This window comes from Triturus cristatus, chromosome 4_1 (genome assembly GCF_964204655.1).
Source record: "Triturus cristatus chromosome 4_1, aTriCri1.1, whole genome shotgun sequence".
NCBI lineage: Eukaryota > Metazoa > Chordata > Amphibia > Caudata > Salamandridae > Triturus > Triturus cristatus.
Genome location: NC_140585.1, coordinates 1,129,796,908 through 1,129,814,513, shown reverse-complemented (window position 1 = coordinate 1,129,814,513; position 17,606 = coordinate 1,129,796,908). Strand labels below are relative to the sequence as shown.

Here is a 17,606-nt window from a genome sequence, read left to right as displayed (position 1 = left end):
GCAAAACAACAAAAACTAAACGCATAGCTGGCAATGATTAAGGCATTCGCCGAAACGCGTCTGCCAGGTGTTTCCTGTTTTTATCCGGATGGTGGCGAATACATTTTCCCCTGAGGATATCCCAAGCATGTGTCGGACCCGTTTTTTAATGAAAGGCGGGATTGGTGTTTGATATATATATGTATATACACATACACACACACACGTGTTTGCACATGTTTAAAATAATATATGTATGTATATATATATGTGTGTGTGTGCATGCGTGTGCGTGTGTGCCCACGCAACGCACCGTTCCAAACTCGGACGACAACGCTCTTCGTGGGGGCGGTGCTCATTCCTCTGGCAGGGCCTAACCGGTAATAAATTAACTCCAATATTGCACAAGGCAAAAAGGAAGCGCACTCACTTGGGATTTGCTTTCGTGTTGTTTATACCATGTCCAACGCGTTTCGGTCCTTTCCTCGGGCCTTGTTTATGGGCCAATTACAAACTTGTGCAGGACTAAGAGGTTTTTTTAGCTTTCATTGCCCTGGCTTCAGCTCTTCATTTTGTAAAATGTCATGATCTGCTGCAGATTTAGGTTTTTTAGGTCATGTGTGTCGTCAGATAAGACTTTTATGAAATGTTCTGCCAAACCTGACTCTGTCTTCTGTTTCTTCTGCGTTCTCCCATTTCTGGCAGCACCGGAAAAGGAGTCAGGTATGCGGGTGGTGGCATGTAGGTGTCTGTGCTGTCGTTGTCATTCAGTGTGTGTGCTTGCTGTACAGTGTTTCACCTCCTTTGTGCATTTGTTTAGTATTGTGCCTCTCAAGAACCTCAGTCTGTTGTCTCTCCCCGCCCGCATGCCTTTGACTAGCTTGCATCGAAGGACGCATGCAGCATGTATATATTATTGAGCAATTTAGTCTTGATAATTGCAATGCTTCCACTGTGAATTAATTATTGCAAATATTGCTACTGGTACTAATTAGAGTGTAAATGTGTACCGTGATGCGCACGATGCGATTTTCTAAAAATATGCATTGTGTGCTGTGGCTAGAACAGTCAGACACGTTGAGGAGGCACAATCACTAGGCGAAGGGTGAAAGTGATCTAAAGCTTTTTATTACATGCTGTGGCTCGAGCTAGCAGGATTACCGTAATTCTTCTGTTGCATTAAAGACCGGCGGAGAAGTGTTATTGTATAAACAGCAGAGGTTACATCGGCAATCCCGTGGACCCTCACCGATTCGAAACGGGGCCCCCATCTCCCCCACACCTACGCAGTTTCTACGTTTTAACCTCAAAAGAATGCACAAAAATACCGAAACAATTGAACATTAAATACACGAATTATAAAATATTTTATTTATTTCACAAACAAAAACATAAGGCACATTTTAATTTCATTCAGAAGGGTGGTGGGTTTTAAAATGTAATTTTACTTCTAAAAGGCATTGATGTGCTGGACTCCAGCTTATCATGTTGTCTTTAGTGCTCCAAATGAATGCCCTTTTCTTGTTGGGGTTTACCAGCGCTTCAATTGGAGCGATTAATCCATGTGCTGCATTTCTTTTGCTGTATTTACGCTGCTCACACAAATCAAGATAAGGATAAGAACATCATTTTTAGTCTCCAATTTAAAATTCTTTCACGCAGGGCATTTTTAAATGTTAAATTTTGCTTTTTTTTAAATCTACTATTCTTATTTAGTTTTAGTTAATCTACGGTAACCTGCAAGCAAAAATAAAAAAAAGACTATTTTTGACAGATGGTTATGTGTATATTAAAGATGGCTGTGGGCTTTATACGCCTACTGGGTTGATTCCTGTATTGCAAATGAAGGCCCTCGTGCCCAAACTAAATGCAAGTTTCCTGACAATGGAAAAGGTCCATAATGGACAAGAACAGTACATGAACCCCACATTCGCAGACCAGATGCACCCCATAACCGTAATGTAAATCTTTCCTGACACATACACTTATGGTAGGTACTATGCATCAGGCCTTAAAGATGACATCTAGAGCTCAGCACCAGCCAGATTCATCCTCACACACAAAGATACAGTTTAGGCGATTGGAATCTGCCCTCACTCACAAAGCAAGCACAACAACAGTAGTGCAAGATTCACACTCACAAAACCCACAGCAAAAATAGGGGGGATACAAGTGTCACATGCTCCCACGAATAGGAGTACTGCAGACTCCATAGTGCAAGTTTGCCTACACTTGCTTGCACACAAGAGCTACACTTGTGGTTATTTTACCTTGAGTGATTTACAGAATACTGTTGCTCATATACTATTATCCTGCATTTGATCGTTTTATATCAACTCCTGTTACTTTGTATCCTAAATTAAATCACATCTGATTGTAGAACATCCCCCTACTATTTTATACATCTCACATTACTGCCTACATTTGACCACATTAAAGGAAATTACTCAGATGTTACTTTGCTTTGTGTTGCCCTATAATATAATGTTATTTCCAAGTAAAGTGCAGTTCATATAATACAGCAGTAAACTACTCGGATTGCTTTACTCTGCTTTAGATTAAAGACAAAGTAGATTATTATTATTTTTTGGGCTGAGAGTGGATTGCAGAAGGAGATTATGGAATAATTTGCCTGCTCTACAAATACTAATTAACAATCTCATCAAATGGCGCTGATTATGTTTCAAAGATAAGATTTTGTGTGGAGGATGCACTAAATCAATTATCGTGCCCCAGAGTAGATCATGTAAATTAGTTTGCCATACATTTGATTTTATAAAGATTTTTGTAAGATTATTCAGGTTAGTTTACCTTTTATAGGCTGCTGTGGTTACTTTACCTCACACTAATTTGGGGATTGAACATGTTTTGAGATTACTTCATTTTGCATTTGATTATATATGATAACTCAGTTTTCTTTACTCCACATTGTTTTGCAGAGAAGGATTACTTTGATATGTTACGTTATATTTGATTGCAGAAGATTAATCTGAATGCAATGTCTTTTAATGGATTAAAAAAAGAGATTGCCCTGGACAGTTCTACCCTAATTCTTTTTGCAGAGGATGATTTTTATAAATTTGTGTTGATTTTTAGCAAACTAGATCTCTCCAGTTACTTTATTTTTTGTTATATTATAATATGAGATTAATCAAGTCCAGAGTACATTAATCAGAGAAAAGATGATCACACTAATTGCATTCGCAACAGTGTGCTGCACAATTAGATTATGCATGTTATATTACAGAAAAACATGAACTAAAAACTGTCTGGATGGCAGAAACTGCTCACTCAGATTATTTTATATTACATTAAATTAGAATGACCCTGCTCTCATGAATTGATGCTTGTAGGAGACTACACTGATTATTAACTGTCCACAAAGTACTTTGAGTACCTTACAGTGCATAGTTACATGAAGAGATTACACTGATTACTACACCCTGCATTAGTTTTCTGAAGATGTTTACACTACACGTCACCCTGCACTAGATATAAAACTACTGTGATTACTTTTCTAGACATTCAATTACAGAAGTTAATTACTTTTATTACTTTACCATTTAATTAATTATAGAAGATCGATTTTCTTGCTTTACTCTGCATTAAAATGTGGGGAAATTACGCTGATCGTTGACCACTGTATTAGATTATATAGAGTGGTGACTATGTGTTAGCACAAATTGGATCACAGAAAGATTATGCTGATTAATTTATCATTTTTTATATACTGAAGATGGCTTTACCCTGCACTTCATTAGCTCATATGGATTTACTCGGATTCGTTTACTCTATCTCAAATTAACAGAGATTACTTTGATTAAATTAACATGCATTAGGCTGCAGATTACCCTAGTTAGTTTCTCAGTCTGTGGATTACAGACGATTGCTTTTATATACTTGATTTTCTTTGCATATGGTGATAGTAGGAAACGTACTTGAGTATTAGTTTACATAAAACTACTCTTGACTTTCTTGTATTAAACTACAGGAGCAGAAAACACTGGTTACCCTGTACGAAGTCTCGCGAAATATTGCACTAATTACTTCACCCTGCATTAGAGATAACAAATGATTACTGTAATTACTTAATTTTTTTGATCAGATTCCAGAAGGATATTCCACTAACAGCTTTCAGCTCTGCACCTGGAGAGGCAGAGGAAAGAGCAAATCTATTTAGGGACACTGCTTGCTTCTCCAGCAATTCTTTGTATATTTTGTCTCCCTATAACTCCTAACCTGAAGCTCCATTCTTAAATCTCTCCAGTGTTCAGCGAGCAGCAAAGACCTTTCCTTCAGCGTGATCTGTCTTTGCAGTTTGTGTTGATGTTCGCCTGGGATCCCTCTGTGAATGCGGAAGATGAGACAATCCTTCCTTCTTGTTTGCAATCACAGAGACCATATTTGAAAAGGTCATATTTCTTCTTAAAGGAAGTGATTGTAAAGAAATAGCAAAGCTACACTTGCTGTGCAAAGAAATATATATATTGTGTCTGTACTCTCAATTTACATAATTGTGAATACTAGCCCTATCACTCCAGTTGCTTTCAAGCTTACTCGAAAAGGGAAACTGCCTCGGCGCGTGCCGCAGGGAGCAATTAGCTCCTGTTAGATGAAAGCGTTTATCTGAATAAAACATAGGCCCTGTATAAATCTTCTGTATAAATAGGATGTGTATTAAAAATAATTCCTCCGCTAGTATTTACTACAGCACGATGCACTGTAAAAGGATGCACACATGTAGGGTTAGACTGGCCTAAAGGGCAGTGCCCAATGGGCTGGTCTGACAGGCCAGTTTGTGGGCCTGTTTTTTAGTTGTTTGTGGGCCTGTTTTGTGGTCTGCTGGGCCAGTTTTTACTGTTGATTTCCCTGACATTAAAACAAACATTGCCTGCAGCAAGCTCCAATCCATAGTCCGATACAATGTAGTGGCTTGGCTCGCTCAAGTTTTCTTCGCTCAAATGTACAATCATTTCTGGAGCAAAAATAGGTTTAGTGTATGATGGTATAACAAAGGTATATGGAGGCCGGATGCCTGCCAGGTTAGCCTAAGCACTGGCAATGTATAGGAGTCCCATTTGAGTTTACTGCATGTAAATGTATTTTATGTGGATGTTCTGAAAATGTGACAGAGATTTGGCTCTCCTGGAGGACAGACTGCTATAGTAGTACAAAGCGGAAGGACATAAATAAGAGGTCTTTCAGTACTTTGGGTACATTAAGATGGAGCCCACTCTAAGTCAGAGAGATTTTCTGTAAAATAAAGGTATTTTGCTGAATGTTTAAAGCTAAGCTATAGAATGATCTTATGAGCATCTCTTGGTGAACTCTTTTCGTGCAGGTTTTCTGGAACATGATTTTAGTCCGCTGGTTGAGAAATCAAGTTGTATCCACTGAGCCACCCTCAAAAACACCCAATCACCTTGGGTAAAAGAATAGGCAACCTCACTTGAACTTTGCTCATTCAGGTGAAAGAATGTGGACAATCCATCTAACTTGGCATGGCCAGAGTCAGGCTAGTTTTCCACTGTAAAGTCCAATCTCCATAGTTAAATTGGACATCTCAACAATTTTAGATTCTACTGCCTCATTAAGTGTGTGATCTGTATGAACAATAGCATAGGTTCCAACAAGCAGGATTTCCACATTCTCAAAGACCAGCAAATGCTTCTTTCTCTAAGGTAGCCCAACATTGTCTTGTAGGTAACAAGCATATACTAAAGATGGCTGACCTTTACAATCCCCATTCAACTGATAAGATGCTGTCTCTAAACCCTGATCTGATGCATCTGTTTGAACTTAAAATTATGTTCTGTAGTCTGGGGCTGAACACAACGCTTGATGTCTTTTGGCAAACCTTCTGTAGAACCCTGTGAGGTCACAGAAGGCCTTTACCTAGGTCTGGCATTTAAAAGTCTCAGTCTACAACTGCATGGTGTTTGGACCTTGAAAGGGTCCATATACAAAGCCAACATGGGACCGGGATTACTAACGGAAGCCTGCCACTTATCAACCTTGATAGTCAGCGCTACCTCCCACAGAGCCTGAAAACACTTTCTTGAAGTGATTTAGGTGGTCTCCCAGCAGGAACTGTAGATATTGGTTTATCGAGGTACATCAGTTAAGTTTTCAAAATCCCACAGGACCTAATTAATCTTTAAGCTGATGAAAGATGGAAAGGGTATTCTTCAAACAGAATGGCATCACATTTAATTGTAAGCGGACCTCTGAAGATGAAAAAGCAGACCTCTACTTGGCATTCTTAGTAAGGTAATGCAGCAATACCTTAGAGTTATATGTAATGTACTGAGCCTGTCAATGTGCTCATCAGCTCAACAAATTGGATGTTTTTATTTGTTCTTTGTCTGACACGCATTCCTTAGAGGATTGGAGTAAATTTACTAGATCATAGGCCCTTTCAAAGTGGGGTCCCACCTTCTGTAGTCGGATGCCCATTTATCCATGGAAGATTTGTGCAGATGCCATTTATGATAGAAGGGGGGGACTAAAAATCTTGAGAAAAAAAATCCACTATAATTATCCTTGGTAGACTTATAAGGTGGCTCAATGGACTGATTCATCCACTCCAGGAGTCTTTGTTTGATCTCATTATCGCAGGTTCAATTCCTGGCTGGTCTACTCAAACTTACATCCTTCTATTGCCAGTAAAATGGCACCACTACGTTGCATACCAATAAAAATGTGTTATTTCATTGCCAAGAGATACAAGGGAGAAAGTGTGTTTTACAAATACACGTCATAAAGTGGAGTTTTGTGAGCTCTGTGTGTAATGTTTGTCCATCAAATTCTTATGTTCATTAGCAGATACCTGAAATCAAGCATGACATACTTATTCCTTGTACTCACATGGATATATCCCAACCAACCCTATGCACCCATCCATTCACCCACAGCCATCTGTCAATCCAACTCCATTACATAAGTATGTATTACTTATACACAATGTACTCATGAATATAATCTTCCATCAACAGTAATTCATACTCCCCTCCACACAAATTTTCCATCCCCTGTGCATCCATTCACTATTTTCATGCGTCAGTCATCCACCCTCACCCAAGCACATATTCATCCATCACCCCACAACCATTCATTCATTCATTCATCACCCCACTTTTGAATCCAACCAGCTATTCAATCATGCCATCTAATGTATGCACACACAGCTATCCAAACTTCTATTCATCCAGCAACTCTTTGTGTATTTCTGGGTGCCTGAATGTGTATTTTTTTGTTTGTACATACAAACACAGCCATTGCAGCAACAAACACATATGTACCTCTAGAACAAGCTGGACCTGTTGGCTTTGTCATTGCTTTTATTGGGAGACACTCTTATTCTCTGTTATTCATGTTATTATCTCCCTCTTCTTTGAGCCCCGTGCACCTCCCTGCTTGCCTCCTTTTCTGTACCTGCACTTTTGTTTTCCCGAATCCAAACGTCTTATTTTCCCTGTTCTCTTCTCGTTCGCCTTTTTAGGTCTCACCTACCCAGCGCACATGCGCTGCATAGGAGGACCTTTAGCCGTCGCTCTGCGCTTTTTGGAAGCACACACTCGTGCTTGTGGCGGCATCCAGCTTGCGGTAGCGCACAGGGGCGCGCCACAATCACGAGTGCAGTGCTTCCAAAAAGAGCAGACTGCGCGTGCAGGCACGCACCACTCCCGGGCTCGCGCACGCACACACCACTCCCGGGCTTGTTTTACTGTTTGTCCTCTTTGATCGCACCGCTAATACTCACCGCCTGGCCACTGTCTGCCGTTCTTATAGCAGTTACAATGCTCATTGTGCTTCCCTGGACAGCTCTCAGGTCGCCTTCCTCATTCTCCCTGTGTTTCTGTGTTAGCAGTTAGTGCTCAGCATCTGTTTTTCCTGTCTGACATCTTTGAGAGCAGTTTTTATGTTCCCAGATTTTTCCTTGTATTTGCTCTCTTAGCAGTTATGCACCTTGTGTTGAAAAAAACTCTATTCCTAGTAGACTTTACTGTCATCATGTTTCCTATGTTTGGCCTCCCTTCGTAGGTAACGCACTGACTGCGATTTTTTGCAAGCACTTGTCTTCTCCGTACACACCCTTTTCTGTGATCTCAATATTATCCTTGTAGTCTCTCGCTCTGTGCTCCTGCACACACTCTCGCTCTGTGCTCCTGCGGTCTCTTGCTCTGTGCTCTTGCAGTCTCTCTCTTTCTCACTCTGTGCTGCTGTACTCTCTCTCGCTCTGTGCTCCTTCACTCTCTCTAACTCTGTGCTCCTTCACTCTCTCTTTCTGCACTCCTTCACTCTCACTCTCTGCACTCCTTCACTCTCTCTGCGCTCCCTCTCTCTCTCTGCGCTCCTTCACTCTCTCACTCTGCTCTCCTGCACTCTCTCTCGCTCTGCGCTCCTGCACTCTCTCTCGCTCTGTTCTCCTGCAGTCTCGTCGACGTCTGCCTGGACTCCCTTTCACTGATACATTTGTGATTGTCGCCCTGTAGCAGAGAAACAGGTTACTATTTAGGGTCGACCTTTATGAAAATGTTTTGGATCTCAGCCGGTTTATTCATGTTTTTATTATTCTTTGAGGATCTCCTATGTGAAAAGTTACTTGAATTCAGCCTATGTCCTTTGAAATAGGTTGCCCTTCGGGGATTTCGGGGACCACGTGGTTTTCAGTCCAAACCTAACATCAGAGGAGTTATTCCCCTTTGAGGCCCACACAAACTCACTACGCAGCAGTTCCACAGTCTTAACCCGGGAAACATTACTCCTTTAGAACTGCTTTGTACTTGGGGAAAGTTGTTGTTCTCCACGAGCACCTGGGATCTCACCCTTTGGGTACACCTAGCTGTCCCAACACATTGTGGGTCACATCCTGTGTCCTGTGAATAGATTATTTCATCAAGACCACCTGCATTCAGTGAATGTAGTTGATCTTTGTTCTGGGTGTTTCCTGTGCTCCACAGGAGCCACAATACCCACATTTGTGGTGGGGGCCCCAGTTCATATGAGCAGTTCCATGTGAAGGCGAAATGATAAGCTTGCCCCGCCCAATGTCTTTACACGCAAACATGATGGTGCATGGAAAAGCCTGTGTGATGAAAGAACTCGCCCCAAATCAAGATCCATAAATAAACAATGTATTTATTAATTTTGTGTTGTTCCAGACAACCAGTGCCCCAGAACTCCAAAACAGGGACCAAGTCCTAAAAACAGATGAAGGAAAAATTAGCATTGGCAATGTGCATCACTGCCACTTCATCTTAAGGAGGACTGTCACAACCTTATTGCGCCCTCTATTACAGTAATCGATACGATAAAATCTTAGCAATTTGTATAATATCTGCATCAAATATACGTTTACTGTGCCTACTTTCATTTATAAATCATGTACAAGAGTATTGTGATTATGTTTTGTTTTATTGATGCCCTAAAGCAGCTTCCTATTTGACCACTCGAAAAAATAAACTGTAGCCTCTGTGCCTGACAGTGTTCACCCTCTGCCTCCCACGAGCATGCCCTTCCCTTCCTCTTCTCTGGTGGCTCACCCCCTCAGCCCTCACTCTGACTCCCATCCCCACACCCGCTTGAGGGCGTATCTCACACCTCTCCCCCTGGCCTTTCTGCGACTGTCATGACCCGCCTCCCTGTCTGTTCCTCCCTCCCCTGCCTGCCATGCTTTCTCTCACTCTAGCTTTGCATGGCTCCCTCCCTGCCTGTGCCTCTTCCTTCATGCCTAGCGCCCAGTAAAGCACTTTAGAAAAAAAGTGTTATAGAGCAAAACAGGACGAATTCTACAGCTTGTGTCTAACACTTAAGAAAAGCCGCTTGCTGAGGTATTCATTCGGTGGATGGAAATATTTAACTTACAACTATTAACAAGCATGGGCATAGCCAATAGGTCTCGTCTTTGGGACCTTATTAGTGTTTACCCATGCAACAGTTGATGTTGCACCAAGGATATTGTGCTGCATAACTAAATACTTATAAGGTCCCAAAGGCGAGACTTATTGGCTATGCCAATGCTTGTTCTTCTTTTTTGTCATCTTTACTCCATTCGTACTCTGATGCTTCTTCGACTCCAGGCCGCAATAGACATAATTCTGGATATTTGTTTCTTTGCTATGCTCTAAACCTTTTTGTTTTACCTTTGCACAATTTTTGCAAATAATTTGTTGTATACTTACTCGGTTTTGCTACTTGCATACCAGCCTTGAGCTGTTAAGCTAAGTTAGGCAAGCTTTTTTCGTTTAAAGAGGGTTCTCCAAATGAGATTTTCAACAGAAAGCAGAGTCTGATCTTCAGATCCGTTATTTTAGTTTTCTGCCGGAGAACTCTCCTTTGAACATTGCATAGGCTTCAATGGATTGCGACTTTGCAAGCTTTAAAATGTGCAATAGTTAAACTTTGCCTAAATCAGCTGAGAGTCAAGCTGGAACTAGGTGCGCATACCTTAGTTGTACCTGTGAATTTGCTCTGCAAAGACATGGCAGAATTGAGTTGACATTTGCACACATTAATTCAAAAACATCTTTCTTTGACTTTAGTGAAAATGCAACATTTTACAGTAACTCGGTGTAATACCTATTCCAATGTGTTATGTGCTAATGTAAATGGATATACCTGCTTTTAGAACAAGAAGCGAAGTTTCAATGCTTGTTGAGTTGCCAAAGACTTGTATCGCTGGTTATTGTAGCAGGCGAACATACATTTTAATTGAAATGTATTATTTAAAGGCTGTTTTCCCACTTGAAACCCTGACTTGTCTCGTTCAAATGATATGCTTGGTGCTGATCTGAAAATGCAAGAGTACAGGAACAAAGAACATTGTTATAGCAACATCCAGCGAGCAGGAGCCATAATGCGAGGCACTTGGAGAGCTGTTGCTAGGCCAGGCTCCCAAGAGCTCTCATTTCCACAATGTCTCAGTTGAGCTCTATTCCAAGTGCTTTCCCAGAAGGCCATTGTTGCCTGCTATTTGTGTCTGTGGTGACAGTGGAACATTGCAGCAACATATTAGCAAGAGTAAAGATGTCTTCAATTCTCTTTCCATAAATATTGCTGCTGGGATGTAAAACATATTTGAAAAATGTTTCTACTCTTAGCACGTGACGTGTTTTGATGGAAAATAATCTTAACCACTCGGTTACACCATCACAACGCGATGCATTCGGAGAGTTATTTGTTTTATTTAGCGTGAAGACACTACTCTTTGGCTTCTTTAAAGGACTTCGAGACTCACTTAGCAAAGGGATTAAAAAACATAAGATGAAGGCTGAATACAAACAGTGCAGATAGTCGCAGCCGGCAGTACCCACTTGTGTCGGACAAGAAGACACGAGCATGCGTTATGTGGTAATTCCAACAAGCATAAACTCGAAGAGGAAGCCAACCAAGGACCTCTCCTATTTCTGTTTCTCCTCTTATTGCAGTGCTTCACGTCTCTAATTACCTCTAGCTTTCCTCTGCCTCTCAGGTCTTGGAGAACTGCAAAGGTGAGATGAGAGGCAGACCACTTCTCCTGAAGATAAAACTGACATTTTATTTCTTCTGAACATCCCAGAGTCCCTTAGCTTAAGGGGAACCTCAAAGCAAAGAAAACCCTCCCCTTGACTTTTTGGTGCAATGCCCAAGGTAACAGAGAGAACAAAAATAACCCGCAGCTAACTAACACAGACTGGGATGACATCTTCCGGCATCAACTCTCATTCTTCTACCTATCTAATGCTGAACACATTACTTCACAGTTCCAATGTGTCTACTTCCGAGGGCAACCCCTCAATCCCAGATATCCAAGCTTGTCACCAGTTCTTAACATGCTCCTCACATTGCTCTCTGATTTGGTCTTAGCAGAAGTTCAGTTGACCGTCTACTTCCTGACGTCTTACTCAAGTGTGTTAGGAGACCTGACCTAAACACAGTGGAACTGTAGGACACAAGCAAGGGGCCGAAGAAGTTCCTTCAACTACCTGATCAGAAAATGTGTACCAACCTAATCCATTCCTTCGTATGTGAAATAGTTTCTCATTCCATTCTAATCTGGCATCCCAGACCCAGATCGATTTATTCTAACCATCTGCAAGCATTCCCTACTGCAAGTTATTTCAACATTTGAGTGACTAAGCCTTTGACTTCACGTAGCATAGGCGTGGTGGACAGCTTGAACTATGCGGGTTCTTCCAACGATTTGCACATCTTCTCATGAAGAAAATCAGATTTCTAGCCACCTCTCTTCCCTGAACACTACCCAGATGATAGCTAAAACCTCTGGAGAGACTGCAGTATGCTCTTCAGTGCCACAGGAAACCCCTTCCAAGGGGTCACCTTTTTGCCCGAAAGAAGAGCTCAGGCCACTGAGGTGACCATCCAATCACCCAGGTCCGCTGAGAAACTAAAGCAGAGCGAGAGTATCATAGTCATGGTCACTGGAATTCCACAGCACAGAGACTGCTTCGGTAGCAGAAATGCCTAAATTGTGCAGCAAAGAAAGGCAATTTGTGCACTGTTATGCAATTAAAGTCAAATTATGTAATGCAGCCTGTTGCATTATTATATGATATTTTGATGCTTTTAGCACAAACAAGTAGGCACAAAAATACAAACAAGGTTTCTAAAGAAATAAATAAATGCATATTCAGTAATATGTTTTCAAAATGTTATTCACCAGTAAATAATATTTTTTTATGCATGGAAATGCAGAACACAATCTTATTAGCATTGCCCCTTCTTTCTTCCAAAGTAAAATTGAGTTAGTAAAACACACAATGTTACTCTCAGCAGTAAGCAAGTGTACATGCATGTACACGTAATAAAATGTGTGACTCATTTATTCATCGTATGCCAGTCATGTTCTACAGTGTAGTACAATCCTAGTCTAAATCATTCAGGTCACTTCTATCATGGAGGAACTTTGTTTCAAGATATTGGACATTAAGGAGTTGTGCAATACATTTGGGATGGTTCTAAAGACTTAGAGCCCTTTTGAAGTTTTTTAAGATCAGTGTCTGATATAACCATACATAGCAAATAGTAAAAACATACTGTGATACAGAATGAATCATTCATTCTACCATGTTTGCACGACATTTACATATTTACCATTCTTTACAACAGCAGGCAATAACATGTTCACCTCTTTAAATGCCTGAATACTGCTGTCAAAAGCTGAAAGTTGACCAGTTAACTTTGGTAAATTGTGAGGCATAGCGTTGTACTCAATGTGCAGTAATTTCACACGTGGTTTATCTGTATGATCTAGGAACACATTTTTGATAGATACTGATACATATAAATATATCAACAAAGCAAACGCCCCTTCCGACCCGCGGGGCATGTAGAAAGGTGGTGCGTTGTGCCTGCAGGGTAAGCCGGAAGTTAAATCCAACAAACAAGTTCAATAAGTGCACCCTCAGGAAATGGTTTAATATATCCTGTAATGTGTTTCGACCGAAAAACAGTCTTGTTCACACACAAAGTGAAACGTGAAGCCTATTTACATACCCTGATTAGACACAAATGACGGACTGTCCTAACTGATAGTACCGGTATGTACCAAATGTGTCGGCCATCTTATAATATGTTGAGTTCATATAAGTTGCATACAGAATAGACAAACTCTAAATAGGTCTTAATTCTGCCAAAATGAAAATTCACATCCGAAAGTATGTGGCCATGAAAAACATCAAGAATATTCATCACTTAATAATTCATTGGTAATTCTTACTTCCACATATTGTGAAATGCTAATCAGCCATGCTTATCAGAAAGACACTATTAGTTATAGATTCCTTACCTTAGAATGACCCCTAGGCGTCAGGCTGGATCCGGAGAATTTTTTCTCTAGCAGTACCCCAGCATGTCGGTAGGTGGCATCAGTCGACTCCGCGTCCGTCGTCATCGTTATGATCGCCAGGATGACGTTGCGGTGTCTATTCAGATGCCGCCCCTGCGCGCTGACATCAGTTCTTCCTTTTACTGTGCCAGACTTGCGCAGATCAGGAGAGAGCTTGCCCCTTAGTAATTTTTTGGCTAAACCTTTTTTGACTGTTGTCTACTTCTTTTGAGTCTTCCGACTCCTGGTGCACGAGGGATGTCACATCGACAGACCCGATTCAAACTCTGTGAGGCCTGTAACCGCCTGATGTCAGTTACTGACCCCCACCTTGTGTTCTATTGGTGCCTTGAGCACGACCCGAAGTCGTGCTCCGACTGCTGGGCCATGAACCCAAAGTCTTTGTGGGAGCAGTCCCGAAAGCTATTGGAGGTCCGGCAGTCGGCTTCGCATCATTCAAGGTCACAGTCGAGGGGAAGGTCGCGGGACCGGTCGCGGAGTCACCATCACCACTCTTCTTCAAAGATTTGGGTAAGTCGAAGCACAAGAAGAAGGTACAGAAGCAGCGTTCCTCTTCGCCTTCTCCCTGTCCGTTGCCCGACGCGACCTGGGACCTGGAGTGTTGTCGTTCTCTAGCTTCATCTTCGGAGCCTGCTCCAGGGACAGCTCTGTGCTACCCTCCATTTCCCGGTGCCGGAGCGTCCCCTGCCCAGCTTCGAGCTTTTTACGAAGCCCTTCGCAGCATCTTTGGGCAGCCCGACTCCGCTTGCGCGCCTTTGGACCCAACGATCTCGGGTGAGGGGCCCTGGGACTTCGAGACCGGCGGCTTTAGCCCGGACAGGCCCCAAAGGATCCAGGCCTGAGCCGGATAAACGCCGGTCGACCTCACAGTACCTTCCCCGGCACTGATCCCGACGACGATGCCCTCGGCGCTGGCCGTGCCCCTGACCAGCGCCAACCCCAGCCTCACCCCCGACTTAGGCCCGGTGCTGGACCGTTCTCGACCGACATCTGAACCGGCGCCGGAGGGCACTTTTGTGCCACTGTTCATCCCTGGTGTGACCTACAGGCCTGATTGGCAGCCAGGGGAGGGTGAGGAGGACTGGGAGGGGTCTGTAGACCCTTTAACTGACCGGCTTGAGGAGCCGGACTGGCGAGGGGAACTGGGTGACACCAGTGGTCTGGATACTTCCCCAGACCTTGGCATGATTCTCCCCCTACCATGGCTATGGAGGAGGGGGTGTCTTATGCAGTGATGTTGAATAGGGCAGCTGTGGCCTTGGGCCTGGAAATTCCTAAGGTGGCAGTCAGGCCTAACCTCCTGACAGAGGTACTTCAACCTGCAGCAGCTTCTTCCGAACCCCTGCTGCCTTTCAATGAAGCCCTCATGGACGTCCTTCTGGGCACTTGGTCCAAGCCCAGCACAGGGCCCCTGTGGACAGGATGATTGCCCAAAGCCACCACCCAGGCTCCTGGCAACCCACTTTTCCTCTCCCAAAACCCAACCCCTGAGAGCTTGGTGGTCCAAGCCTCATCCTCTAAAGACGCATTCCCTACTGCTCCCCCAGATAGGGAATCCAAGAAGCTGGACCATCTTGGGAAGATGATGTTTTCTACTGCCAGCTTAGTGCTGCGGTCCATGAAACCCGCATGCCTCTTGGGCCGTTATTCCCATACGGTGTGGGATCCGGTGGTGCAGGTGCTGTCCAGTGTCCGGAGGAGGCCCGTGCAGTGGCTGATGGTAGAGATGCAGCAAAGTTAACAATCCGTTGTGGGCTGGATACCGCGACTCACTGGGAAGAACGGTTTCCACGTCAGTAGCCCTGAGACGCCTGGTTTAGGGCGTCTGATTTTTATGGGGATGTCCAATCCACACTGCCGGACATGCCCTTTGATTGCCATCATCTTTTGGTGATAAGGCAGTCTCGGCGCTCGAGCGCTTTAAGGATTCTAGGGCCATGGCCAGATCCTTGGGCCATGCAGTGAACTCTCACCCACGCAGTCTGCTTTTCGCCCCGTTCGTGGCTACAGAAGGGGTGCCCCACTACGTTCATCCCCATCGAGCCACCGGGTCACACAAGCTCCCCAGCCTGTGCGTGGTCGCAGACATGGGACCCTGCGGCACAGGTCTGAGGACAGGTTGCGGGCCAGTCCACCCATAACTCCCCTGCAGCCGGCTCCAAACCCTCCTAGTCCATCCTTTCAGGGCTCACAGAGGCCAGTGGGCGGCAGAATTCACTATCACCTCCCCAACTGGAAAACCATAACGTCAGACAGGTGGGTTTTGCAAATAGTCCGAATGGGCTACTCCCTCCCCCTTGAGACTATCCCTCCCTCCATGCCACCATCCTTCCATACCATGTTGGAGGATCACTTAGCCTTTCTCCGGCAGGAAGTTGCAGCTCTCTTGGCCAAGGGAGCTTTTGAGCGGGTTCCTGTGCCAGAAGTAGGTTGTGATTGCTACTCCCACTACTTTCTGGTACCCAAGAAGGACAAAGGCCTGCGTCCTATCTTAGACATCGGGGCTCTCAACCGCTTCCTCTGGAAGGAGAAGCTAAAATTGCTCACCTTAGCTCAGGTCTTGTCTGCCCTCGACCCAGGAGACTGGATGGTAGCGTTGGACTTGCAGGATGCATATTTCCATATCCCTGTTCTGCCAGCCCACAGGTTCACGGTAGGCCACATGTATTTTCAGTTCACTGTGCTCCCCTTTGGCCTTACCAGCTCCCCGTGGGTGTTAATGAAAGTAATGGCAGTGGTCACAACTCATCTGCGCAGATCAGGGGTTCCAGTCTTCCCCTATGTCGACGACTGGCTGTTTAAGGCAGGCTCGCCCCATGCTGTCGTCTTCCACCTCCAGACTACGGTGGACCTCCTGTATATGCTGGGGTTCACTTTCAGCGAGCCGAAGTCACACCTGACTTGCTCTCAGAAGCTCCTTTTCATCGGAGCGGTTGTGGATACAGCACAGTTACAGCTTCTACTTACGAACAGCGAATCCATCATATTTGGGCTATGAGACCGATGTTTCAGCCTCTATTCTGGATTTTGCTGAGAATGACTCTGAGGCTGCTGGGCCTCATGGCCTACTGCATCCTGCTGGTGGATCATGCCAGATGGCATATGCAAGCTCTGCAGTGGGACCTGAAGTTTCAGTGGGCACAGCATCAGGGGAATCTCTCCGACTACGTCGAGATCTCGGTGGGTACTGCACACCAATTGCAGTTGTGGTTGATGAACCAACAGTGGGCCAGGGGCAGATCCCTTTCCCTTCTCAAACCAGAGCTGACAGTGGTGACCGATGCATCACTCCTGGGATGGGACAGCCACCTGGGAGAGGCGTAGATCACAGGACTCTGGTCTCCGGCGCAGTCTGGACTCCACATCAACCTTTTGAAGCTCCGGGCGATTTGTCTGGCACTGAAAGCATTTCTTCCCTCTATCAAAGGAAGAGTAGTGCTGGTGTTCACAGACAACACCATCGCCATGTGGTACTGCAACAAACAAGGGGGGTGGAGTCGTGTACCCTATGTCAAGAGGCTCTTCACCTTTGGACATGGCTGGAACATCAGGGCATTTCCCTGGTGGTTGTACACCTGGCAGGTTCTCTGAATGCCAGGGAAGACGAGCTTAGCTGTCGGTGCATGATAGATCACGTATTGGCGTCTTCACTCGGAGGTGGTGCAAGGTCTCTTTCAGCAGTGGGGAGAGTCTTGGTTACATCTGTTCGCCAACGAAGAGAACGCGATATGTCAGCAGTTCTGCACGTTAGAATTTCCATGGTGGCACTCGCTCGGCA

The 17,606-nt window shown here is 44.1% G+C and overlaps 1 protein-coding gene across 7 annotated transcripts in view; it reads left to right on the top strand.

The window, feature by feature from the left end:
- The window catches only part of CADPS2 (calcium dependent secretion activator 2), a 1,645,358-nt gene that overhangs the window by 1,140,292 nt on the left and 487,460 nt on the right, over window positions 1-17,606 (top strand). For 3 of the 7 annotated variants that reach the window (XM_085654189.1, XM_085654186.1, XM_085654184.1), the window contains exon 17: window positions 685-702. The exons of the other annotated variants lie outside the window; for them this stretch is intronic. In XM_085654189.1, coding sequence (XP_085510315.1) covers window positions 685-702 — 18 coding nt within the window. The remainder of the gene's footprint in view (window positions 1-684; window positions 703-17,606) is intronic. 7 annotated transcript variants of the gene reach the window in all.